Consider the following 25,758-nt stretch of genomic DNA (forward strand, 5'->3'; position numbering starts at 1 on the left):
TGCTAAGAGTACTGACAAGGACAAAGCTCATCCCAGCTCAAAATATTCAGTAGAGAAAGGAAGTCCTTAAAGTCACACATCACAGCACCCTGTGAGGAGGTGTATAACGACCTCAGCCCAGGCTCCAACCAGATCATGTCTGGTGTCATTGCTGATCACATGTGCAGTACCATGGCAAATGCAGATCAAACAGATGATAAGATGACAGCTTCCTTAAGTATTAAGGATAGAAAGGTTTAATTCCTCATTAAATTATGTTTCCATAAACATAAAATATTTGTCTTATGTTAAGTATACATAATATCATTTATTTAATAAATACAGTCAGTCACTAGTGTTGTGACACTATAACATAAAAAAAGCCATAAAGAAAAGCACCTATGAATTCACTATCAGTACCAATGGTATGTAGGTGTAGTAACTATGGATACCTTATGGTCACAATACTTTCCGATCTCTATTGTATGAAACTGCTAATATCAAGAGAACGTTTTTAAAACTATTCTTTACACATTCATAAAAACACTAAATTACAAAATCATTAGAGACCTCCTCTGATTAGCCAATACGGTATGGGTCAATACAGACTTTTAAACATATTTGCAACATTTCTTTAAAGAATGCAGACTAATTAAACATCATAGTTTGAACATACCTGCAAAATAAGACTTTCATCAGCTATAGGGCCTCTTATGTTTTCATTACCAATTCCTGAATCATCAGCATCAATTAGTCTATCCACAGGAACAACAGGAACACACTGCTGAGTTTTTAGGAAAGCGAAGTCTGCTGAATCCAGAGTTGGACAAACATTGTATGAGTAGGGCAGCTGCAATGTTCCATCATTAAACTGGGAAATAAATCTGGGATCTACAGTATGATATAGGTGTGTATTCACAGGGCCAAAGGAAGGCAAAGATTTAGACTCTCTGCATTTAGAGATCACAGCGACTATCACGGTCAATATAAACAGAAAAGTAATCAATGCCAAGGCAATTACCAAGTACATTTGTAAATTCGACTGAGAGTCCAGTTTGCTTGGCTGTTTTTTCATTTCAGGAATTATCTGCTGAAAATTATCAGCAATCACCAGGTTTAAAGTCACAGAAGCAGAAAGATTTGGGTGACCATTGTCTTTTACTATAATCACAACTTTATGTTTTAAAGAATCTCTATCATGAAAAACCTTTGATGTTGTGATCTCCCCAGTATACTGATCAATAGTAAAAAGTGATGGATCAGACGCTTGCAAAAAATAAGACAACCAGGCATTGTGTCCAGAATCCGCATCCACTGCAACCACTTTAGATACTAAGGATCCTTGTTCAGATGACCAAGGCAACATCTCAAAGACAGGGCCATCATTATCTCTTGGTGGGTATAAGATAACTGGTGAGTTATCATTTTGGTCTACCACATGAATTTTTAGAGTTGTGCTGCTGTTCAGTGATGGAAAACCATTATCTTTAGCAATGACCTGAAGGTGGAATTCTCTGTGTTGCTCATAATCAAATGATTTTTGCGCATAAATGACTCCAGTCACTGGATTTATAGAGACATGCAAGGATATGGGATCTTTGTCACTAATGTTACTTACTATAAAGTAAGTCAGTTTTGCATTTTCTTCACTGTCAATATCTTTCGCTTGGATATGAAATACGGAAGCTCCTGGTAAATTATTTTCTGGTACAAATGCAGTGTAAATCAGCTTCTCAAAAACAGGTGCATTGTCGTTAACATCCGCCAACTCCAAATAGATGACTTTTACAGAAGACAAAAGAGGAGAACCCTTGTCAGATGCTTGAATAGTGATGTTATAGGATGACATCTTTTCTCTGTCCAGAGTATCTTTTGTAACAATTTTATAGAAGTTACTTGCTGATGACACTAATTCAAATGGAATATCCCCAATGATTTGACAATAAACGTCTCCATTTTCTCCTGAGTCTTTATCACGAACTGCAATGAGAGCCACCACAGTTCCAGGTGATGTGTCTTCAGGAATAGGAGAAGACAGGGAGGTGAGGGTTATCTCAGGAACATTGTCATTCTCATCCAATATCTCTATTAAAACTTTGGCATGGGCAGCCAGCCCTCCTCCATCCATGGCTTGTACAGATATTTCATAGTGTTTTCTCATTTCATAATCTAAATGTCCCTTTGTTCTGATGTCTCCATTCTTGTGATTAATTGTAAACATTTGGAGAATATTATTTGCCCGGGTATGAAAAGAATATGTAATCTGGGCATTTACACCTTCATCATCATCAGTTGCCCTGACCTGCAGAACTGTAGAATTAAAAGGTATATTTTCCTTAATGCTTATTTTATATATTTCTTGGGTAAATATAGGTATATTATCATTAATATCAGCGATGGCAATCTTAATCAGTGCAGTGCCTGTTTGTACTGGATTTCCACCATCGAAAGCTGATAGAATTAGTTCATGGTAATTTTGTGTCTCTCGGTCTAGAGGCTTTTCTAGAACTAGTTCAGGAAATATACTGCCATCAGAGCTGATCCTTTCTCCTAAGACAAAGTGCTCATTTGGACTCAGCTTGTAGCTTTTCAGTGTATTCATTCCTATATCCAAATCCTCAGCTTTCTGCAAAACAAATTTTGCTCCTGGTAAAGCATATTCACTTATTTCTAATCTACTTGTTTCATAGAGAAATGTTGGTGGATTGTCATTTATATCTTGAATTTCAATCCTAACATTAAACACATTTAAAGGATTCTCAGCCACAGCATCAAAGGCCAGGACACAATCAGCTGCAGCCCCACACAATGTCTCTCTGTCTATCCTCTCTGCAATGAAAAGGTCTCCATTCTCCAGATTGATACTGAAATATTTTTCAGAAACATCAGACACAATACGGAGTTTTCTTGCTGTGATATCCTTCACATTCATTCCAAGATCTTTCACTAAATCACCAACAACTGAACCTTTCCTCATTTCTTCTACAATGGAATACTGAATCTGAGCAGAGACTGAATGACACAGCCAGGAAAATAATGAAATCACTACTTGCCATCTGATTTCCAGGAGAGACTGTTGATGATGCATCTTCAAGACAGCCATTCCTTCTGTTGTTGGGAATATGTAAGAGGAATCCTTTGTAGAATGTATAATCCTTAACTGTATTTAAATTCCAGGATACCTTCTTCTTTATCAGACCTGAATCCCTCCCATCTCATGCAGAAATGCTCTATATCTACTCTTGCAGTTGTACTGCCTGTCTCATAGAGGCATGCATCTCTCACATCCTTCCCTTATTGGTTCAACAGCGGCGCTCTGAGGTGCAATTGGGGTACTACAAGATTTTAGAATACAGATTAAGATTTAGGGACCTTTCACACGAGCGGCATCAATCCATTACAAAAAATGATTTAAAAAAAATGCAACACAGTTCATTTAATGTACATTAATATAATTTTCTTACACTTTTGAAAAAAACACAAAACAAGTAATTTTATACCTCATGGAACACTCTTATGTTATTCTAAAAGCTTTTTGGCCTAAGATTAAGATAATGGTTGGTCCATAGTTTAAGCAAATAAAGTCATTTTAAAGTAAAAACAATTGCCAAAGTGGCCAAATTTTTTATGTGAACTCAACTTTGTGGTGTGGTATGTGCTACATATTTTTAATGATAAATGCGCCCTGATCTTCTGGTAAACCAATGACATTTAAATGTTTTATGTATGTAGTGTAGACTATATGTTTAGTAGAATTACTGTAGACATAAATGTCGAATTAGGCAAGAGAGTTCAACTGCAAAGTACTCAGCATTTTCTATGTTTTCAGAAAATAAAGTGCAAGTGCTAAAGTGAATCATCTGATCAATATAATATGCATAAAAAATAATAAAGTATATAAAAGTCCAATGTGCAAATATTAGCATAAGTGCAAAAAGTCCATATTGAACATATAAATCAAATGAGTCCAATATTAAAGTGCTGAGAGAAAAGCAATCTACAAATGTGCAACCAATCACTCTTCATATATGCAGTGGTGTGATAAACTCCAACACCAGGTACACCATGTTGTCTGTCACCTCTTAACAAAAATGGTGGACTATCAGGGGTGGACTGACCATTTGGAAACTCAGGCACTGCCCGAGGGCCCGGGGCCAGTAGGGGGCCCATGAGATGCCCCTGGTACCTTTTTCATAGGCTTTTTTGAGTTTGGGCAAGGACACAGGGGCCCCATGATCCCCTATTGCCCGGGGGCCCCATGAGTTGTCAGTCCGCACCTGTGGACTATCATGTATAAATGGCCATATGCGCCCATGAAACTCCTCCACAGGTACCATCTACTCAGCACAGAATCAGAAATCCATCAACAGCAAAAAGTAAGAAAAAAAAAAAACTTCTATGGTGAAATAAGTAAAAAAAGGTTTCACACCATTTACTGAATCTCCAAAGTAAACAAACGGTTTCTAGCAACACTTGTTCAAAAGACAGCAAGTCTTAATAAAAACCATAAAAACGTTGCAGGCAGATAGCTCCCAAACAACGGAAGAAACACCAATCACCATCAGCTTAGAATGTGATGATGTCACGGTGCAAGCCAATCCCAACGCATTTAGTCAGAATTGAATCTTCGGGGGACGGGCTGAACGTCCGTCATCATGTAAAGAGAGAATATATACACACAAGCCCACTACAATGAAAAGATTCTGTGCTTGCGCCAGGTGTCTGCTGGTCAACAGACTGTGCATGCGCAAGATGTCCACCTACCAGACCACGCATGCGCAAAATGTCCATCAACCAGTCAAAACAGATAACAGTTAAAAACTATACTAGTGTACAGAGGGTTGGTACCACAATCACATAAGTAGCTGCTTGTATCTTCTTCTGGTTTATTTTTAGCGTGAATATACTGCTTTTTTATCATTTTCTATGTTTTGCTGTTCCTGTTTCTGTAAAAATGTTTTGTAATAATAGATATTAGGTGTTTCCAATTTTTTTTTTTTTTAAATGGGACAAGGTTAGGGGGAGTGGCTCAAAATAGAACATAAGGGGTTAATAGGTCACAAGAAAAGTTTAGGGAAAGTGGGTCACAAAGGAAGGCTAGGAAGAGTAAGTCATAAGAAAATCCAGGTGAAGTCGGTCATGGGGAAGTTTAGGGGCAAATAGTCACACAACGAGGTTGGGGGGGTAGGTCACAAACAAGGTTAGGGAAAGTGGGTTAAAGGCCAGGCTTGGGTTGAGTCGATCATACCATAAACTTATGGTTAGTGGGTCACAGAACTAGGTTAGGGGCACCGGGATACAAGACAAGGTTAGACAAGAGTGCTTTATAGAGCTTAGCTTCCTAAAAATTTTGAAAAACAAATCCAGAACATAATACTAATGTGTTTATTTTACTGTTACTATGTATTATTGTATAAGGGGTGAACAGGTCACAAGAAAAGGTTAGAGGAAGTGGATCACAGGAGAAGATTCAGGAGAGTCATAGAAGTGGGTGGGTCACATGGGATGGGTTTTAGGGGAACATTAAGGAAATATAGTCACACAACAAGGTTAGTGGGAGTAGGCCACAGACAAGGTTAGAGAAATCCAATTACACGCCAGGGTTGGGCTGAGTTGGACACACCATAAAGTTGGGGCTAGTGGGTCACAGGACAAGGTTACGGGCACTGGGATACAAGACAAGGTAAGGTTTATAGAGCTTAGCTTCCAAAAAATAAATAAACTAATCCAGAACATGAAACTAATGTGTTTATTTTACTGTTACTATGTATTATTGTATTATTATATAATACTGTACCTCATATAATTATTATACAAACACATTCGCACAAAAATATTAGCACATTTTTTTAGGAAGAGCTTCAAAGCCTAAGCTGAAAAAGTTAACTGCAAAAAAAATTACTTTTTAAACAAAATATGTTATTTTTTGTGCCCTTGTTGACCTGGCACAGTATGAGCTATATGAAAAGGAGGAGCTTACAATAAATTGCTGCCTGCCACAGGACGCGCTAGGTACACCAGGCTCAAAAAGGTTTATTGAGCTGAGCTTCCTAAAGTAACAGTAACATTAGAAAAAATCCTAACTTGTATCTGAAGGCCGTCCTGGAACTCATGTCAAATGACTTTGCCTACCTAATATAGTGTCACTGTCTGCAGGCAGGAAGAAGTATTTCCTCATTCTTTCTTCTGTTCAGACAGCATCACTATAACTTTGTTACAAGGTAGGAAACTGCAGAAAATGCTGATCTGTGTATAACATTAATTAAAGATGAATTCCAGATTTGGATATACCTAGTTACATTGGTCAATTCTCTGATTGGTGCCCTTGTCAAGTGGCTGACCTGCTGTGCACAGTTAGCAGCAGGGCAGCTGCTCAGCATGGGAATGGAGAGCAACCCCCAAACCCTGACACGTCCATTGGATTGCCAGACAAAGAAGAGTGATTCCTCACTCCAGTTAACATGTCTCCATTTTTGGAGGTCTTGGAGTGGCCTTATTGCACAGGTGGCAACCTATGATTGTATCACGCTTGAATTCACTGAGTTCTTGAGAGTGACCCATTCTTTTACAAATATTTGTAGAAGCATTCTGCATGCCTAGGTGCTTGATTTTATACATGTTGTTATATGTATATATATGCTATCTGTGTCCTGTGAAAATCTCTCTTTTCTATGGTCATTGGGCCAGGACACAGATAGCAATAAAATCACTTTTTTCACCATGACAGAAAATGAACACAAATTAGCAAAGGCTGGCACAGATTGAAAATAAAACTTGGCAGAGTTTCTAATCCATTTCCTTTGCATTCATTCTCTTCTATATTAAAAATAAAATGGCAGAAATTCCAGTTTAAGTGCTAATTCTTATCTAGACTAACTCATAGCAATCAATTAAAATGTACAGTACAGGCCTTCTCTTCTGGAACTGTGGTTAGTTGCTCTTAAAATTGCATTAAACCCAAAACCCAAAATGTAATATATTGCAGCTTACCAGTCATTAGATGTGGTGGCTGCATTGGTTTTCTTTTCTTAGGATTTTTCCCTTTGTTTTCATCTGGTGATCTGGCCAGTAACACACCTCCTGTATTAGAGTGTCCTCACTATGCTTGACAAACTGCTAAGAGTACTGACAAGGACAAAGCTCGTCCCAGCTGAAAACATTCAGTAGAGAAAGGAAGTCTTTAAAGTCGCACATCACAGCACCCTGTGAGTAGGTGTATGACAACCTCAGCCCAGGCTCCAACCAGGCCATGTCTGGTGTCATTGCTGATCACATGTGCAGTACCATGGCAACTGCAGATCAAAAAGATGATAAGATGACAGCTTCCTTAAGTATTAAGGATAGGAAGGTTTAATTCCTCAGTAAATTATGTTTCCATAAACATAAAATATTTGTCTTATGTTAAGTATACATAATATCATTTATTTAACAAATACAGTCAGTCACTAGTGTTGTGACACTATAACATAAAAAAAAGGCATAAAGAAAAGCACCTATGAATTCACTATCAGTACCAATGGTATGTAGGTGTAGTAACTATGGATACCTTATGGTCACAATACTTTCCGATCTCTATTGTATGAAACTGCTAATATCAAGAGAACTTTTTTAAAACTATTCTTTACACATTCATAAAAAAAGACAAAATTACAAAATCATTGGAGACCTCCTCTGATGGGTCAATACAGACTTTTAAACATATTTGCAACATTGCTTTAAAGAATGCAGACTAATTAAACATCATAGTTTGAACATACCTGCAAAATAAGACTTTCATCAGCTATAGGGCCTCTTATGTTTTCATTACCAATTCCTGAATCATCAGCATCAATTAGTCTATCCACAGGAACAACTGGAACACACTGCTGAGTTTTTAAGAAAGCGAAGTCTGCTGAATCCAGAGTTGGACAAACATTGTATGAGTAGGGCAGCTGCAATGTTCCATCATTAAACTGGGAAATAAACCTTGGATCTACAGTATGATATAGGTGTGTATTCACAGGGCCAAAGGAAGGCAAAGATTTGGACTCTCTGCATTTAGAGATCACAGCAACTATCACGGTCAATATAAACAGAAATGTAATCAATGCCAAGGCAATTACCAAGTACACTTGTAAATTCGACTGAGAGTCCAGTTTGCTTGGCTGTTTCTTCATTTCAGGAATTATCTGCTGAAAATTATCAGCAATCACCAGGTTTAAAGTCACAGAAGCAGAGAGAGGAGGGTGACCATTGTCTTTTACTATAATCACAACTTTATGTTTTAAAGAATCTCTGTCATGAAAAACCTTTGATGTTGTGATCTCCCCAGTATACTGATCAATAGTAAAAAGTGATGGATCAGACGCTTGCAAAAAATAAGACAACCAGGCATTGTGTCCAGAATCTGCATCCACTGCAACCACTTTAGATACTAAGGATCCTTGTTCAGATGACCAAGGCACCATCTCAAAGACAGGGCCATCACTATCTCTTGGTGGGTATAAGATGACTGGTGAGTTATCATTTTGGTCTACCACATGAATTTTTAGAGTTGTGCTGCTGTTCAGTGATGGAAAACCATTGTCTTTAGCAATGACGTGAATGTTGAACTCTCTGTGTTGCTCATAATCAAATGCTTTTTGCGCATAAATGACTCCAGTCACTGGATTTATAGATACATGCAAGGATATGGGATCTTTGTCACTAATGTTACTTACTATAAAGTAAGTCAGTTTTGCATTTTCTTCACTGTCAATATCTTTCGCTTGAATATGAAATATGGAAGATCCTGGTAAATTATTTTCTGGTACAAATGCAGTGTAAGTCAGCTTCTCAAAAACAGGTGCATTGTCGTTAACATCCGCCAACTCCAAATAGATGACTTTTACAGAAGACAAAAGAGGAGAACCCTTGTCAGATGCTTGAATGGTGATGTTATAGGATGACATCTTTTCTCTGTCCAAAGTATCTTTTGTAACAATTTTATAGAAGTTACTTGCTGATGACACTAATTCAAATGGAATATCCCCAATGATTTGACAATAAACGTCTCCATTTTCTCCCGAGTCTTTATCACGAACTGCAATGAGAGCCACCACAGTTCCAGGTGATGTGTCTTCAGGAATAGGAGAAGACAGGGAGGTGAGGGTTATCTCAGGAACATTGTCATTCTCATCCAATATCTCTATTAAAACTTTGGCATGGGCAGCCAGGCCCCCTCCATCCATGGCTTGTACAGATATTTCATAGTGTTTTTTCATTTCATAATCTAAATGTCCTTTTGTTATAATGTCTCCATTCATGTGATTAATTGTAAAGATCTGGAGAATGCTATTTGCCCGGGTACGAAATGAATATGTAATCTGAGCATTTACACCTTCATCATCATCAGTTGCCCTGACCTGCAGAACTGTAGAATTTAATGGTATATTTTCCTTAATGCTTATTTTATACACTTCTTGGGTAAATATAGGTGTATTATCATTAATATCAATGATGGCAATCTTAATCAGTGTGCTCCCTGTTTGTACTGGATTTCCTCCATCGAAAGCTGATAGAATTAGTTCATGGTGATTTTGTGTCTCTCGGTCTAGAGGCTTTTCTAGAACTAGTTCAGGAAATATACTGCCATCAGAGCTGATCCTTTCTCCTAAGACAAAGTGCTCATTTGGACTCAGCTTGTAGCTTTTCAGTGTATTCATTCCTATATCCAAATCCTCTGCTTTCTGCAAAACAAACTTTGCTCCTGGTGAAGCCGATTCACTTATTTCTAATCTACTTGTTTCATCAAGAAATGCTGGTGGATTGTCATTTATATCTTGAATTTCAATCCTAACATTAAACACATTTAAAGGATTCTCAGCCACAGCATCAAAGGCCAGGACACAATCAGCCGCAGCCCCACACAATGTCTCTCTGTCTATCCTCTCTGCAATGAAAAGATCTCCATTCTCCAGATTGATACTGAAATATTTTTCAGAAACATCAGACACAATACGGAGCTTTCTTGTTGTGATATCCTTCACATTCATTCCAAGATCTTTCACTAAATCACCAACAACTGAACCTTTCCTCATTTCTTCTACAATGGAATACTGAATCTGAGCAGAGACTGAATGACACAGCCAGGAAAATAATGAAATCACTACTTGCCATCTGATTTCCAGGAGAGACTGTTGATGATGCATATTCAAGAAAGCCATTCCTTCTGTTGTTGGGAATATATAAGAGGAATCCTTTGTAGAATGTATAATCCTTAACTGTATTTAAATTCCAGGATACCTTCTTCTTTATCAGACCTGAATCCCTCCCATCTCATGCAGAAATGCTCTATATCTACTCTTGCAGTTGTACTGCCTGTCTCATAGAGGCATGTATCTCTCACATCCTTCCCTTATTGGTTCAACAGCGGCGCTCTGAGGTGCAATTGGGGTACTACAAGATTTTAGAATACAGATTAAGATTTAGGGACCTTTCACACGAGCGGCATCAATCCATCACAAAAAATGATTTTACAAAATGCAACACAGTTCATTTAATGTACATTAATATCATTTTCTAACACTTTTGAAAAAAAACACAAAACAAGTAATTTTGTACCTTATGGGACACTCTTATGTTATTCTAAAAGCTTTTTGGCCTAAGATTAAGATAATGGTTGGTCCATAGTTTAAGCAAATAAAGTCATTTAAAAGTAAAAACAATTGCCACAGTGGCCACATTTTGTATGTGAACTGAACTTTGTGGTGTGGTATGTGCTACATATTTTTAATGATAAATACACCCTGATCTTTTGGTAAACCAATGACATTTAAATGTGTTATGTATGTAGTGTAGACTATATGTTTAGTGAAATTACTGTAGACATAAATGTCGAATTAGGAAAGAGAGTTCAACTGCAAAGTACTCAGCATTTTCTATGTTTTCAGAAAATAAAGTGCAAGTGCTAAAGTGAATCATCTGATTAATATAAAGTGCATAAAAATGAATATAATATATAAAAGGCCAATGTGCAATATTAGCACAAGTGCAAAAAGTTCATATTAAACATATAAATCAAATGAGTCCAATATTAAAGTGCTGAGAGAAAAGCGATCTACAAATGTGCAACCAATCACTCTTCATATGTGCAGTGGTGTGATAAACTCCAACACCAGGTACACCATGTTGTCTGTCACCTCTTAACAAAAATGGTGGACCATCATGTTATAAATGGCCACATGCACCCATGAAACTCCTCCACAGGTACCATCTACTCAGCACAGAAGCAGAAATCCATCAACAGTAAAAAGTAAAAAAAAAAACTTCTATGGTGAAATTTATTGAATCTCCAAAGTAAACAAATGGTTTCCAGCAACACTTGTTCAAAAGATAGCAAGTCTTAGGAAGAACCATAAAAACGCAGCAAGCTGATAGCTCCCAAACAGTGGAAAAAACACCAATCGCCGTCAGCTTAGAACGTGATGACATCACGTGCAAGCCACTCCCAACGCATTTAGTCAGAATTGCATCTTCCGGGGACGGGCTGAACGTTCGTCATCATGTAAAGAGAGAATATATACACACAAGCCTGCTACAATGAAGAGATACCGCGTTTGCACCAGGTGTCCACTGATCAACAGACCGCGCATGCGCAAGATGTCCGTCAACCGGTCAAAACGGATAACAGATGAAAACTATACTAATGTACAGAGGGTTGGTATCACAATCACATAAGTAGCTGCTTGTATCTTCTGGTTTATTTTTAGTGTGAATATACTGCAATTTGCTTGATAATTTTCTGTTTTGCTGTTACTGTTTCTGTAAAAATGTTTAGCAATAATAGGTATTAAGTTTTTCCAAATCTTTTTTTTGAAAAATGGGACAAGGTTAGGGAGAGTGGTTCAAAATAGAAAATAAGGGTTAATAGGTCACAAGAAAAGTTTATTGAAAGTGGGTCACAAGGGAAGGTTAGGAGGAGTAAGTCATAGGAAGATCCAGGGGAAGTGGGTCATAGGGGAAGTTTAGGGGCAAATAGTCACACAACGAGGTTGGGGGGGTGAGTTACAAACAAGGTTAGGGAAACTGGGTTAAAGGCCGGGCTTGGGCCAAGTCGATCATACCATAAACTTAGGGTTAGTGGGTCACAGCACTAGGTTAGGGGCACCGGGATACAAGACAAAGTTAGACAAGTGTGGTTTATAGAGCTTAGCTTCCTCAAAATATAGAAAAACAAATCCAGAACATAATACTAATGTGTTTATTTTACTGTTACTATGTATTATTGTATAAGGGGTGAACAGGTCACAAGAAAAGGTTAGAGGAAGTGGATCACAGGAGAAGATTCAGGAGAGTCATAGAAGGATGCAAGTGGGTGGGTCACATGGGATGGGTTCTAGGGGAACATTAAGGGGAAATAGTCACACAACAAGGTTGGGTTCTAGGGGAACATTAAGGGTAAATAATCACACAACAAGGTTAGTGGGAGTAGGCCACAGTCAAGGTGAGGGAAATTTAATTACACGCCAGGGTTGGGCTGAGTCGGACACACCATAAAGTTGGGGTTAGTGGGTCACAGGACAAAGTTACGGGCACTGGGATACAAGACAAGGTGGGGTTTATAGAGTTTAGCTTCCTAAAAATATATAAACAAATCCAGAACATGAAACTAATGTGTTTATTTTACTGTTACTATGTATTATTGTATTATTATATAATACTGTACCTCATAATTATTATACAAACACATTCGCACAAAAATATTAGCACATTTTTTTGGAAGAGCTTAAAAACCTAGGCTGAAATAGTTAACTGCCAAAAAATAATTACTTTTTAAACAAAATATGTTATTTTTATTGTGCCCTTGTTGACCTGGCACAGTATGAGCTACATGAAAAGGAGGTGCTTACAATAAATTGCTGCCTGCCACAGGACGTGCAAGGTACACCAGGCTCAAAAAGGTATATTGAGCTGAGCTTCCTAAAGTAACAGTAACATTATTAACTTTGAAAAAAGTCCTAACTTGTATCAGTGAAGGCCATCCTGGAACTCTTGTCAAATGACTTTGCCTACCTAAGATAATGCCACTATCTGCAGGCAGGAAGAAGTATTTCCTCATTCTTTCTACTGTTCAGACAGCATCACTATAACTTTGTCACAAGGTAAGAACCTGCAGAAAATGCTGATCTATGTCAAACTTTAGTTAAAGATGAATTCCAGGTTTGGATATACCTAGTTACATTGGTCAAACTTGGAGCAGGTAGCCTGCTACATTGTGAACACAGCAGGTTGACTGCTCAGCATGGGCACTTTTCTTAATGAACACAAAGCATTCTCTGATTAGACAAAGTGGAGAGCATGGCATCACTGGCCTGCCTTCCGCCTCATCCAATCATTTAACACTGAATGGTGCCCTTGTCAAACGGCTGACATGCTGTGCTCAGTAAGCAGCACGGCAGCTGCTCAGCATGGGAATGGAGAGCAAGTGGATTAACAGTGTCTACTTCAGAGATTTCTAGCTTCCAGGGGCATAGGCCAGGTACAGTATATACTGTACATAGTTACACTGGTCCAAGCTGGACCAATGTAACTATGTCTGAAATATTCAAACCTGGAATTCTTTAAAAGAGCACAAAATCTACAAGGCTGTGCCATCCCTTAGCCAGCATTGTAATCCAGCATGTAGATCACCAAGGAAGACACTCAAATAAAAATGGTGCCATCCTGGACAGAGAGCTGTGATTGTAAAAAAAATGTATGCTTTAAGTGCAATAATATAAAAGTTTGATGTTCAATGTCAAACAGCCAAACAGCAAAGGTTCCTTAGTTTTACCAGTGAACTTTTACATCTATGTCAGACTACAATATATATATATATATACACACTATATTGACAAAAGTGTCGGGACGCCTGCCTTTCCACGCACATGAATTTTAATGGCATCCCAGTCTTAGTCCGTAGGGTTTAATATTGAGTTGGCCCACCCTTTGCAACTATAATAGCTTCAACTCTTCTGGGAAGGCTGTCTACAAGGTTTAGGAGTGTGTCTATGGGAATGTTTGACCATTCTTCCAAAAGCACATTTGTGAGGTCAGGCACTGATGTCAGACAAGAAGGCCTGGCTCTCAGTCTCCACTCTAATTCATCTCAAAGGTGTTCTATCGGGTTGAGGTCAGGAATCAGTGCCATTCAAATTCCTCCACCACAAACTCGCTCCTCCATGTTTTATGGACCTAGCTTTGTGCACTGGTGCATAATCATGTTGGAACAGGAAGGGGCCATCCCCAAACTATTTCCCACAAAGTTGGGAGCATGAAATTGTCCAAAATGTCTTGGTATGCTGACACCTTAAGAGTTCCCTTCACTAGAACTAAAGGGCCAAGCCCAACCCCTGAAAAACAACCCCACACCATAATCCCCCCTCCACCAAACTTTAGACGCAGGCACAGGGAGAAAATGCAAACTCCAGGCAGGAGGTGCCGTGGCTGGGATTCAAACCAACGACCCGAGTACTGCCAGGCGGAAGTGCTAACCATTTAGCCACTGTGCTGCCCATGTTGTATGACAATCTCAGCCAAGGCTCCGACCAGGCCATGTCTGGTGTCATTGCTGATCACATGCGCAGTACCATGGCAAATGCAGTTCAAAAAGATGATAAGATGAAAGCTTCCTTAAGTATTAAGGATACAAAGGTTTAATTCCTCATTAAATTATGTTTCCATAAACATAAAATATTTGTCGTATGTTAAGTACACATAATATCATTTATTTAATAAATACAGTCAGTCACTAGTGTTGTGACTCTATAATATAAAAAAAAGCCATAAAGAAAAGCACTTATGAATTCACTATCAGTACCGATCTTATGTAGGTGTAGTAACTATGGATACCTTATGGTCACAATACTTTCCGATCTCTATTGTATGAAACTGCTAATATCAAGAGAACTTAGTTTCCGATCTCTATTGTTTGAAACTGGTAATATCAAGAGAACTTTTTTTAAAACTATTGTTTACAAATTCATTAAAAAAAAAATTACAAAATCATTAGAGACCTCCTCTGATGGATCAATACAGACTTTTAAACATATTTGCAATATTGTTTTAAAGAATGCCGACTAATTAAACATTATAGTTTGAACATACCTGCAAAATAAGACTTTCATCAGCTATAGGGCCTCTTATGTTTTCATTACCAATTCCTGAATCATCAGCATCAATTAGTCTATCCACAGGAACAACAGGAACACACTGCTGAGTTTTTAAGAAAGCGAAGTCTGCTGAATCCAGAGTTGGACAAACATTGTATGAGTAGGGCAGCTGCAATGTTCCATCATTAAACTGGGAAATAAATCTGGGATCTACAGTATGATATAGGTGTGTATTCACAGGGCCGAAGGAAGGCAAAGATTTAGACTCTCTGCATTTAGAGATCACAGCGATTATCACAGTCAATACAAACAGAAAAGTAATCAATGCCAAAGCAATTACCAGGTACATTTGTAAATTCGACTGAGAGTCCAGTTTGCTTGGCTGTTTCTTCATTTCAGGAATTATCTGCTGAAAATTATCAGCAATCACCAGGTTTAAAGTCACAGAAACAGAAAGAGGTGGGTGACCATTGTCTTTTACTATAATCACAACTTTATGTTTTAAAGAATCTCTATCATGAAAAACCTTTGATGTTGTGATCTCCCCAGTGTATTGATCAATAGTAAAAAGTGATGGATCAGACGCTTGCAAAAAATAAGACAACCAGGCATTGTGTCCAGAATCCGCATCCACTGCAACCACTTTAGATACTAAGGATCCTTGTTCAGATGACCAAGGCACCGTCTCAAAGACAGGGCCATCACTATCTCTTGGTGGGTATAAGATGACTGGTGAGTTATCATTTTGGTCTACCACATGAATTTTTAGAGTTGTGCTGCTGTTCAGTGATGGAAAACCATTGTCTTTAGCAATGACCTGAAGGTGGAATTCTCTGTGTTGCTCATAATCAAATGATTTTTGCGCATAAATTACTCCAGTCACTGGATTTATAGATACATGCAAGGATATGGGATCTTTGTCACTAATGTTACTTACTATAAAGTAAGTCAGTTTAGCATTTTCTTCACTGTCAATATCTTTCGCATGGATATGAAATATGGAAGATCCTGGTAAATTATTTTCTGGTACAAATGCAGTGTAAGTCAGCTTCTCAAAAACAGGTGCATTATCGTTAACATCCGCCAACTCCAAATAGATGACTTTTACAGAAGACAAAAGAGGAGAACCCTTGTCAGATGCTTGAATGGTGATGTTATAGGATGACATCTTTTCTCTGTCCAAAGTATCTTTTGTAATAATTTTATAGAAGTTACTTGCTGATGACACTAATTCAAATGGCATATCCCCAATGACCTGACAATGAACTTCTCCATTTTTTTCTGAGTCTTTATCACGAACTGCAATGAGAGCCACCACAGTTCCAGGTGATGTGTCTTCAGGAATAGGAGAAGACAGGGAGGTGAGGGTTATCTCAGGAACATTGTCGTTCTCATCCAATATCTCTATTAAAACTTTGGCATGGGCAGCCAGCCCTCCTCCATCCATGGCTTGTACAGATATTTCATAGTGTTTTTTTATTTCATAATCTAATTGTCCTTTTGTTCTAATATCTCCATTCATGTGATTAATTGTAAACATCTGGAGAATGCTATTTGCCAGGGTACGAAATGAATATGTAATCTGAGCATTTACACCTTCATCATCATCAGTTGCCCTGACCTGCAGAACTGTAGAATTTAAAGGTATATTTTCCTTAATGCTTATTTTATATACTTCTTGGGTGAATATAGGTATATTATCATTGATATCAGTGATGGCAATCTTAATCAGTGCAGTGCCTGTTTGTACTGGATTTCCTCCATCAAAAGCTGATAGAATTAGTTCATGGTAATTTTGTGTCTCTCGGTCTAGAGGCTTTTCTAGAACTAGTTCAGGAAATATACTGCCATCAGAGCTGATCCTTTCTCCTAAGACAAAGTGCTCATTTGGACTCAGCTTGTAGCTTTTCAGTGTATTCATTCCTATATCCAAATCCTCAGCTTTCTGCAAAACAAATTTTGCTCCTGGTGAAGCATATTCACTTATTTCTAATCTACTTGTTTTATCAAGAAATGTTGGTGGATTGTCATTTATATCTTGAATTTCAATCCTAACATTAAACACATTTAAAGGATTCTCAGCCACAGCATCAAAGGCCAGGACACAATCAGCTGCAGCCCCACACAATGTCTCTCTGTCTATCCTCTCTGCAATGAAAAGGTCTCCATTCTCCAGATTGATACTGAAATATTTTTCAGAAACATCAGACACAATACGGAGTTTTCTTGCTGTGATATCCTTCACATTCATTCCAAGATCTTTCACTAAATCACCAACAACTGAACCTTTCCTCATTTCTTCTACAATGGAATACTGAAACTGAGCAGAGACTGAATGACACAGCCAGGAAAATAATGAAATCACTACTTGCCATCTGATTTCCAGGAGAGACTGTTGATGATGCATATTCAAGACAGCCATTCCTTCTGTTGTTGGGAATATATAAAAGGAATTCCTTGCAGAATGTATAATCCTTAATTGAATTCAAATTCCAGAATACGGTATCTTCTTCTTTATTAGACCTGAAGTCCTCCCATCTCATGCAGAAATGCTCTATATCTACTCTTGCAATTGTACTGCCTGTCTCATACTGCATGTATCTCTCACATCCTTCCCTTATTGGTTCAACAGCGGCGCTCTGAGGTATATTTGGGGTACTACAAGATTTTAGAGTTATTTTCCTAACTACAGATTGAGATTTAGGGACATTTCACACGAGCGGCATCAGTTCCATCACAGAAACTAATTTTAAAAAATGCAAAACAGTCCTTTAATGTTCATTAGTATGATTTTCCCACACTCTTGAAAACAACTAGCACAAAACAAGTAACTGTACCTCATGTCAAGTAATTGTACCTAAATGCTTTTACCCTAATATTAAGATAATGCTTAGTACATAGTTTAAGCAAATAGAATTCAAGTTAAAGAGAAAACAATTTTCATAAACTAATTTTTTTTTTTATGTCAAATGAACTCTATGACGTAGTATGTGCTAGATTTGTTTATGATTAATATGCCAAATTTTCCAGTAAACCAAAGACAATTAAAATGTATTGTGTACACAGTGTATGCTGTATGTTTAGTGGAATTACTGTGGACATAAACATCGAATTAGGCAGGAGAGCACAACTTCAGCTACTCAGTATGTTCTATATTTTGCTGTTCATGTTTATAAATAATAGGTTCAATAGATATGGTCTCCATTAGACGTTTCCAAATGTCTTTGAAAAATGAGACAAGGTCAGGGAGAGTGGCTCAAGGTAGAAAGTAAAGGGTGAATAGGCCACAAGAAAGGGTTAGAGAAGGTGGGTCACAGTAGAAGGGAAGTGAGTCATAGGAGGAACCAGGTAGGTGGATCATAGGGGAAGGCTAGGGGTAAATAGGTTGCACAACAAGGTTGGTGGTGGTAGGTCACAGACAAGGCTAAGGAGATTGAGTTACTGGCCAAGTTGGGCTGAGTTGGTCATAGCACAAACTTGGGGTTAGTGGGTCACAGGACAAGGTTAGGAGCAGTGGGATACATGACAAGGTTAGAAAAGAGTGGTTTATAGGGCATAGTTTCCTAAAAAGAACCAAAAACTCAATACAAATTACTGATGTGTTTATTTTACTCTTAATATTTACTATTATTGTATTATTTTATAGTACTATACATCATGTAATTATTATACACACACACACACACACTCATATAAACACAGAAATATTAGCACTTTTTTAGAAAGAGCTTAGAAATCTAGGCTAAAATAGTGAACAGCAATAAAATTATGACTTTTTGAACAAAATATGCAATAATTTCTCCCTTTGTGCCCTTTGTGACTTAGGCTACAACCTGGTATATACTACATCGAAAAGGTAAGCTTACCTAAAAGTGGTTTGAAAGTTAAATCACTAAGGTAAAATATGTTTTCCCACTTGATGTGCCCCCCCTCTCTTGCTAAACACTTAGTCTTCTCTCGATCCAGTGCACTTCCCTCTTTCTCTCTTCACAGAAGCAGGAAGCAGTGGAAAACATTGGATTCTGCTGCTCTCATTCAAATCCTGTGAGAAGAGAGCAGGGGCCATGGGCAGGCCATCCATGCTGTGGATATCTATAGATGCACACAGCCTAGCTCAGGAGCTCACCTGCACATGTGTCCTCATAGCACACGGCTTGCTATGGGGACACAAGCAGGAGAGGAGGAAGTGGATAGCAATAGCAGGGGACTCCAGAAGAGGAGGTAAGGACCACTTGAACATTGCATAGAGCAGGAAAGTACTGTATAAACCTCTTTTTTATTTTGATAAAAAAAAAAAAGCCTTACAATCACATTGAATTGTTGATGCCTGCCACCAACCTCCCTAGGTATACCAGACTCAAAATGGTTTATTGAGCTGAGCTTCCTAAAGTGAACAAGTCAGCATAAATACAATGCTGGTATGTCTCAATATACAGCAACCTTATTAGTGTTTAAAAAAACCCTAACTTGTATGAGAAAAAAGCTGTCCTGGAGCTCATGTCAAATGAAGTTGTCTACCAAATGATTACATCATTAGCTGTAGGCAGTAGGAACTCTTTCCTCATTCTCCCTTCTTCTAGTAACCAAACAGCATCATTGTAACTTTGTCACAAGTTAAAAGGCTGTAGAAAGGGATGGATTGTATCAAAAATTAGTTACGATTATTAATTCCAGGTATTGTTAATTCTGTATATAGCTACATTGGTTCAGCAGTCAATCTCCTGTGTTTAGAATGCAGCAGACCAACCACTTAGCATGGGACCCAGAAGATAGGGGAGATGACTTGGGTAGCAGGTAACAGATCACTGGAGTATCAGGGGAATTGTTCAGGTACAGTATATACAATACGTAGTTACATTGATCCAAGTTGGAAAAATATAGCTATGTGTAAACTATCCATACCTGGAATTCTTCTTTAACACAGCCAAGATCTTCACTAGCAAGATTACCTACATAATTGTGTTATCCCTGATCCACCATCCCAATCCAGGATGTAGAAGATAACCAGAAAAGAGACCTGAACAAATATGGTGCCTTCCTGAAGAGGACTGTGATTGTAAAAAAAGAAACTCATAGCAAGCAATTCAATGTACTGACCTGTAGGAATTGAGATTAGCTGATCTTGATTATTACTTTTAAGAATTAGAAATTACAAATAAGAACTTGTTACATAATAAGACCAATTATTATTTAACCACTTGCTGATCTGCTCACAGTAAATTTACTTTTATGCAAGTGCAGGTATGGTAATGTACATGTGCATCACTGGTTTTATTCTCGGTTTGGGGTGCACATGCACAGGCCCCCTGCTGACCTGTGCTGTGATTAGACACAGCAAGAGTTTGTCAGCTGGTTTCAGAGAATGATTTTGGCTGAAACCTGCTGATCGGCTATGTCCAATCACAGCACAAAGTTCTGTGTTTACAAACACACAGACCTCTGTGTACACAGAACAGCGATCTGGCTGTTTCTTCTCCCTGAAAAGCGGGGAGAAAAAAAGACATCTGTATCTGAGTAAAAGCAGCACACATTACACTTGCTAGGCACAAAGTTAACCTCTTGACTGCTCCTTGATGTTAAACCCTTCCAAGCCAGTGTCATTACTACAGTATTATATCTGACCACTGTATTGGTGTCACTAGCGATGTCAGTCTCAGTCAGTTAGTTAGTGTCCCTCCCAGCAAGTGTCTGTTAGCACCAGATTGCCTACCACGCTATCATGGTGCTACTATAAGTCACTGATCACAGCTATTACAAGTATAGCAGCTACAGCTGCGTAAATTCTAATATATGTATTTCACACAAACCAATTAATATACACTTATTGGGATTTTTTTTACAAAACATTTAGCCCAATACATTTAGACCTACATTTATATAGACATGTATTTATTTATTTTAATTGGATATGATTTATTTCAAATATAGTTTTTTCTTCAAAAATGTTTGGTCTTTTTTATTAACAGTGGTGATCAAATTTCACCAAAAGAAAAAATGTGTGAAAAAAATTATGTAAATTTTAATTTGGGTACAGTGTTGCATGACCAAGCACTTGCCAGTTAATGTAGCACAGTACTGAAATGCAAAAAATACCCTGGTCATGAAGGGGGTAAAACCTTCTGGAAGTAAAGTGATTAAAGCTATAATTTCAGACATGTAAAAAGCATTTTGTATATGTGTTCCTTTTAAAACATCTCTTTTATTGTGAATTTTGTTGAAATGCAAACTTTCCCATTCACATTCATGTGCAGAACCCTGGCCACATACATTATATTTAACAGTTTCGCATTTAGAATTACTATTTTTCCATAAACATAAAATTTTGTCTATAGTTAAGTATACATAATCTAGTTTACTTAGTAAATACCATCAATCACTAGTGATATGCCACTATAACTTAAAACACCCATAAAGAAAAGCATTTTTCTTAACGTTTATGTAGTTTTCTGAGGAACATGATTAAACTGTAGGTTATGGTCATTTATATCTCCAGGAAGTCTGGTCTCCTGTGCAATGCTAGAAACGTACTGGAGATATGGGATACGCTGAGTCCTGGTTATATAACGGTCTAGTAACTATGGAAGTCTCATGGTCACAACAGTTTCTGCTTGCTATTATCAAGAGAAAAACATCTTGTAACTATTCTTTTACAAAATCATTTAAATAAAAAATAAATAATAATAAAATACCAAATCATTGTAAAACCATTAGAGGCGTCTTCTGATTCACCAATGCTGTATGGGTCAATACAGACTTTATAACAAACATATCTGCAGCATTATCTTAAAAAATGCAGACTAATTAAAGATCGTAGTTTGAACATACCTGCAATATAAGACTGTTATCAGCAATAGGGTCTCTCATGTTCTCATTACCAATTCCAGAGTCATCAGCATCAATTAGTCTATCTACAGGAACAACCGGAACACACTGCTGAGTTTTTAGGAAAGCAAATTCCTTGTCCATTGAATCCAGAGTTGGACAAACATTGTATGAGTAGGGCAGCTGCAATGTTCCATCACTAAACTGGGAAATAAATCTGGGATCCACAGTATGATATAGGTGTGTATTCACAGGGCCAAAGGAAGGCAAAGATTTGGACTCTCTGCATTTAGAGACCACAGCGACTATCACGGTCAATATAAACAGAAAAGTAATCAATGCCAAGGCAATCACCAGGTACATTTGTAAGTTTGACTGGGAGTCCATCTTGCTTGGCTGTTTTTTCATTTCAGGAATTATCTGCTGAAAATTATCAGCAATCACCAGGTTTAGAGACACAGAAGTAGAGAGGGGTGGGTAGCCATTGTCTTTTACTATGACCACAACTTTATGTTTTAAAGAATCTCTATCATGAAAAACATTCAATGTTTTGATCTCCCCAGTATACTGATTAATAGTAAAAAGTGATGGTTCAGACGTTTGCAAAAAATACGACAACCAGGCATTGTGTCCAGAATCAGCATCCACTGCAACCACTTTAGATACTAAGGATCCTTGTTCAGATGACCAAGGCACCATCTCAAAGACAGGGCCATCACTATCTCTTGGTGGGTATAAGATGACTGGTGAGTTATCATTCTGGTCTACCACATGAATTTTTAGAGTTGTGCTGCTGTTCAGTGATGGAAAACCATTGTCTTTAGCAATGACCTGAATGTTGAACTCTCTTTGTTGCTCATAATCAAATGATTTTTGCGCATATATGACTCCAGTCATTGGATTTATAGATACATGCAAGGATATGGGATCTTTGTCATTACTGTTACTTAGTATAAAGTAAATCAGTTTAGCATTTTCTTCACTGTCAATATCTTTTGCTTGAACATGGAATATGGAAGCTCCTGGTAAATTATTTTCTGGCACAAATGCAGTGTAAGTCAGCTTCTCAAAAACAGGTGCATTGTCGTTAATATCCACCAAGTCCAAATATACAACTTTTGTAGATGACAAAAGAGGAGAACCCTTGTCAGATGCTTGAATGGTGATATTATAGGATGATATTTTTTCTCTGTCCAGAGTATCTTTTGTAACAATTTTATAAAAGTTACTTGCTGATGACACTAATTCAAATGGAATATCCCCAATGACCTGACACTGAACTTCGCCATTTTCTCCGGAGTCTTTATCACGAACTGCAATGAGAGCCACCACAGTTCCAGTTGATGTGTCTTCAGGAATAGGAGAAGACAGGGAGGTGAGGGTTATCTCAGGAACATTGTCATTCTCATCCAATATCTCTATTAAAACTTTGGCATGGGCAGCCAGCCCTCCTCCATCCATGGCTTGTACAGATATTTCATAGTGTTTTTTCATTTCATAATCTAAATTTCCCTTTGTCCTAATGTCTCCATTCATGTGATTAATTGTAAACATCTGGAGAATGCTATTTGCCCGGGTACTAAATGAATATGTAATCTGAGCATTTACACCGTCATCATCATCAGCTGCCCTGACCTGCAGAACTGTAGAGTTTAAAGATATATTTTCCTTAATGCTTATTTTATACACTTCTTGGGTAAATATAGGCGTATTATCATTAATATCAATGATGGCAATCTTAATCAGTGTGCTCCCTGTTTGTACTGGATTTCCTCCATCAAAAGCTGATAGAATTAGTGTATGGTGATTTTGTGTCTCTCGGTCTAGAGGCTTTTCTAGAACTAGTTCAGGAAATATACTGCCATCAGAGCTGATCCTTTCTCCTAAGACAAAGTGCTCATTTGGACTCAGCTTGTAGCTTTTCAGTGTATTCATTCCTATATCCAAATCCTCAGCTTTCTGCAAAACAAACTTTTCTCCTGGTAAAGCATATTCACTTATTTCCAATCTAATTGTTTCATAGAGAAATGTTGGTGGATTGTCATTTATATCCTGAATTTCAATCCTAACATTAAACACATTTAAAGGATTCTCAGCCACAGCATCAAAGGCCAGGACACAATCAGCTGCAGCCCCACACAATGTCTCTCTGTCTATCCTCTCTGCAATGAAAAGGTCTCCATTCTCCAGATTGATACTGAAATATTTTTCAGAAACATCAGACACAATACGGAGTTTTCTTGCTGTGATATCCTTCACATTCATTCCAAGATCTTTCACTAAATCACCAACAACTGAACCTTTCCTCATTTCTTCTACAATGGAATACTGAATCTGAGCAGAGACTGAATGACACAGCCAGGAAAATAATGAAATCACTACTTGCCATCTGATTTTCAGGAGAGACTGTTGATGATGCATATTCAAGACAGCCATTCCTTCTGTTGTTGGGAATATATAAGAGGAATTCCTTGTAGAATGTATAATCCTTAATTGTATTTAAATTCCAGGATACCTTCTTCTTTATCAGACCTGAAGTCCTCCCATCTCATGCAGAAATGCTCTATATCTACTCTTGCAGTTGTACTGCCTGTCTTATAGAGGCATGCATCTCTCACATCCTTCCCTTATTGGTTCAACAGCGGCGCTCTGAGGTGGAACTTGGGTACTACAAATTTTAGAGTTACTTTCATAAAAGCAATTTAATGACTTCGGGTCCTTTCACATGAGCCTCATCAGTTATATCACAAAAACTGATTTAAAAAAACTCACATAAAATTGAATGCTTCTACATCAGCGCATTTATCCATCTTCAGTTGAGTTCAGTTTACATCCATTTTTCACATTTCTGTTTTTTTTAGTTGTTGAAGAATAATGTCGTAGGTGGACAAAAGTATAAAAAAAAATATGTGGATAAAGGATGCACACCTTTGTCAATTTTTACTGCGGACATTACAGACTCAGATGCGAACAATTGTACTTTAGTCTTCTCATACGCATACATTGTGGTTCAGTGTGGATCAATCTGAAAAACTGATAAAGTCTAAATGTCCGAATGACCAAATGTAATATAGTGACATGCCTACTTTATATTTCACAATAAGAGCGCTCTTAGATAAAGATAAGTTACAGCCAAAATACTAGTGATTTTCTTTCCTGAAACCTATCTTATCTTATCAGTTTCAATTTGCAGACTTGCGAATACATTTATCTTCCTGTATAGGTCATATATTGCATATAGGTAATTTTTTGGCAAAAAGCAAGCAGGGTCAAGGTGACCTGCATTTTTGTTGTAAATGCAGATATTCATGGCAAACTTTAGGAAAGTACATTACCTGCTTATCTCCACAGCTCAGCAGGTCATAGATGTTAGCAAGTAGCCAGGGGCGGACTGACAACTCATGGGGCCCCTGGGCAATAGGGGATCATGGGGCCCCTGTGTCCTTGCCCAAACTTAAAAAAGCTATAAAAAAGGTACCAGGGGCATCTCATGGGGCCCCCTACTGGCCCCAGGCCCTCGGGCAGTGCCCAAGTTTCCAAATGGTCAGTCTGCCCCTGCAGGAAGCTAATTTCCAGGGACAGTTCCAGATGGCGGTGTTGTGTCCTTGGAAATTGACCTACCTAACAGTGTATGTATTCTTTCAGAAACGTGGCAGTGACTGATTCTAGTTTGGATGTTAATATTCCTAAATTAACTGAAAACACGTTATTTTTTAAGCTCAAGTAAAAACATGACAGTTGCTATTCTTAGATTGTAAGCTCCATTGAGCAGGGCCCTCTGTTTCCTCTTGTATTGTAACTGCAATGTCTACCTTAATTTTGTAAAGCGCTGTGCAAACTGTTGGCG

General features: G+C 37.9%; 2 protein-coding genes and 2 pseudogenes across 40 annotated transcripts in view; all 4 read right to left on the reverse strand.

Moving 5' to 3' along the window:
- Positions 1 to 25,758, reverse strand: part of LOC149474329 (protocadherin gamma-A3-like) — a 440,639-nt gene that overhangs the window by 89,376 nt on the left and 325,505 nt on the right. Inside the window, exon 1 of one of the 39 annotated variants that reach the window (XM_089658122.1) lies at positions 21,915 to 24,438. The exons of the other annotated variants lie outside the window; for them this stretch is intronic. Within the exon in view, the coding sequence (XP_089514248.1) occupies positions 21,915 to 24,347 (2,433 nt within the window). The 5' untranslated portion in view covers positions 24,348 to 24,438. Of the gene's footprint in view, positions 1 to 21,914; positions 24,439 to 25,758 lie in introns of those variants that run through there. 39 annotated transcript variants of the gene reach the window in all.
- Positions 330 to 3,341, reverse strand: LOC149474330 (protocadherin gamma-B2 pseudogene; annotated as a pseudogene).
- On the reverse strand, positions 7,660 to 10,466 carry LOC149474331 (protocadherin gamma-B1 pseudogene; annotated as a pseudogene).
- Positions 12,257 to 17,830, reverse strand: LOC149474332 (protocadherin gamma-B2-like). The gene is made up of 2 exons (XM_089665729.1): positions 15,085 to 17,830; positions 12,257 to 12,334 (listed from the first exon to the last, which is right to left on the reverse strand). Exons 1-2 carry the CDS (start codon positions 17,509 to 17,511, stop codon positions 12,257 to 12,259), a joined length of 2,505 nt encoding a protein of 834 aa, XP_089521855.1. The 5' UTR covers positions 17,512 to 17,830.

The sequence above is a fragment of the Staurois parvus genome, unplaced genomic scaffold (genome assembly GCF_062004578.1).
Source record: "Staurois parvus isolate SC_StPar_1 unplaced genomic scaffold, SC_StPar_1.0 ptg000006l, whole genome shotgun sequence".
Lineage (NCBI taxonomy): Eukaryota > Metazoa > Chordata > Amphibia > Anura > Ranidae > Staurois > Staurois parvus.

Excerpts from the sequence above, each read along its gene's own strand:
- LOC149474332 (XM_089665729.1), bottom strand. The coding sequence starts at position 17,511 with ATGGCTGTCTTGAATATGCATCATCAACAGTCTCTCCTGGAAATCAGA. Across the intron at positions 12,335-15,084 it reads ATGAAAGTCTTATTTTGCAG|AACCCATCCCATGTGACCCA; the intron begins GTATGTTCAAAC and ends ATGTTCCCCTAG.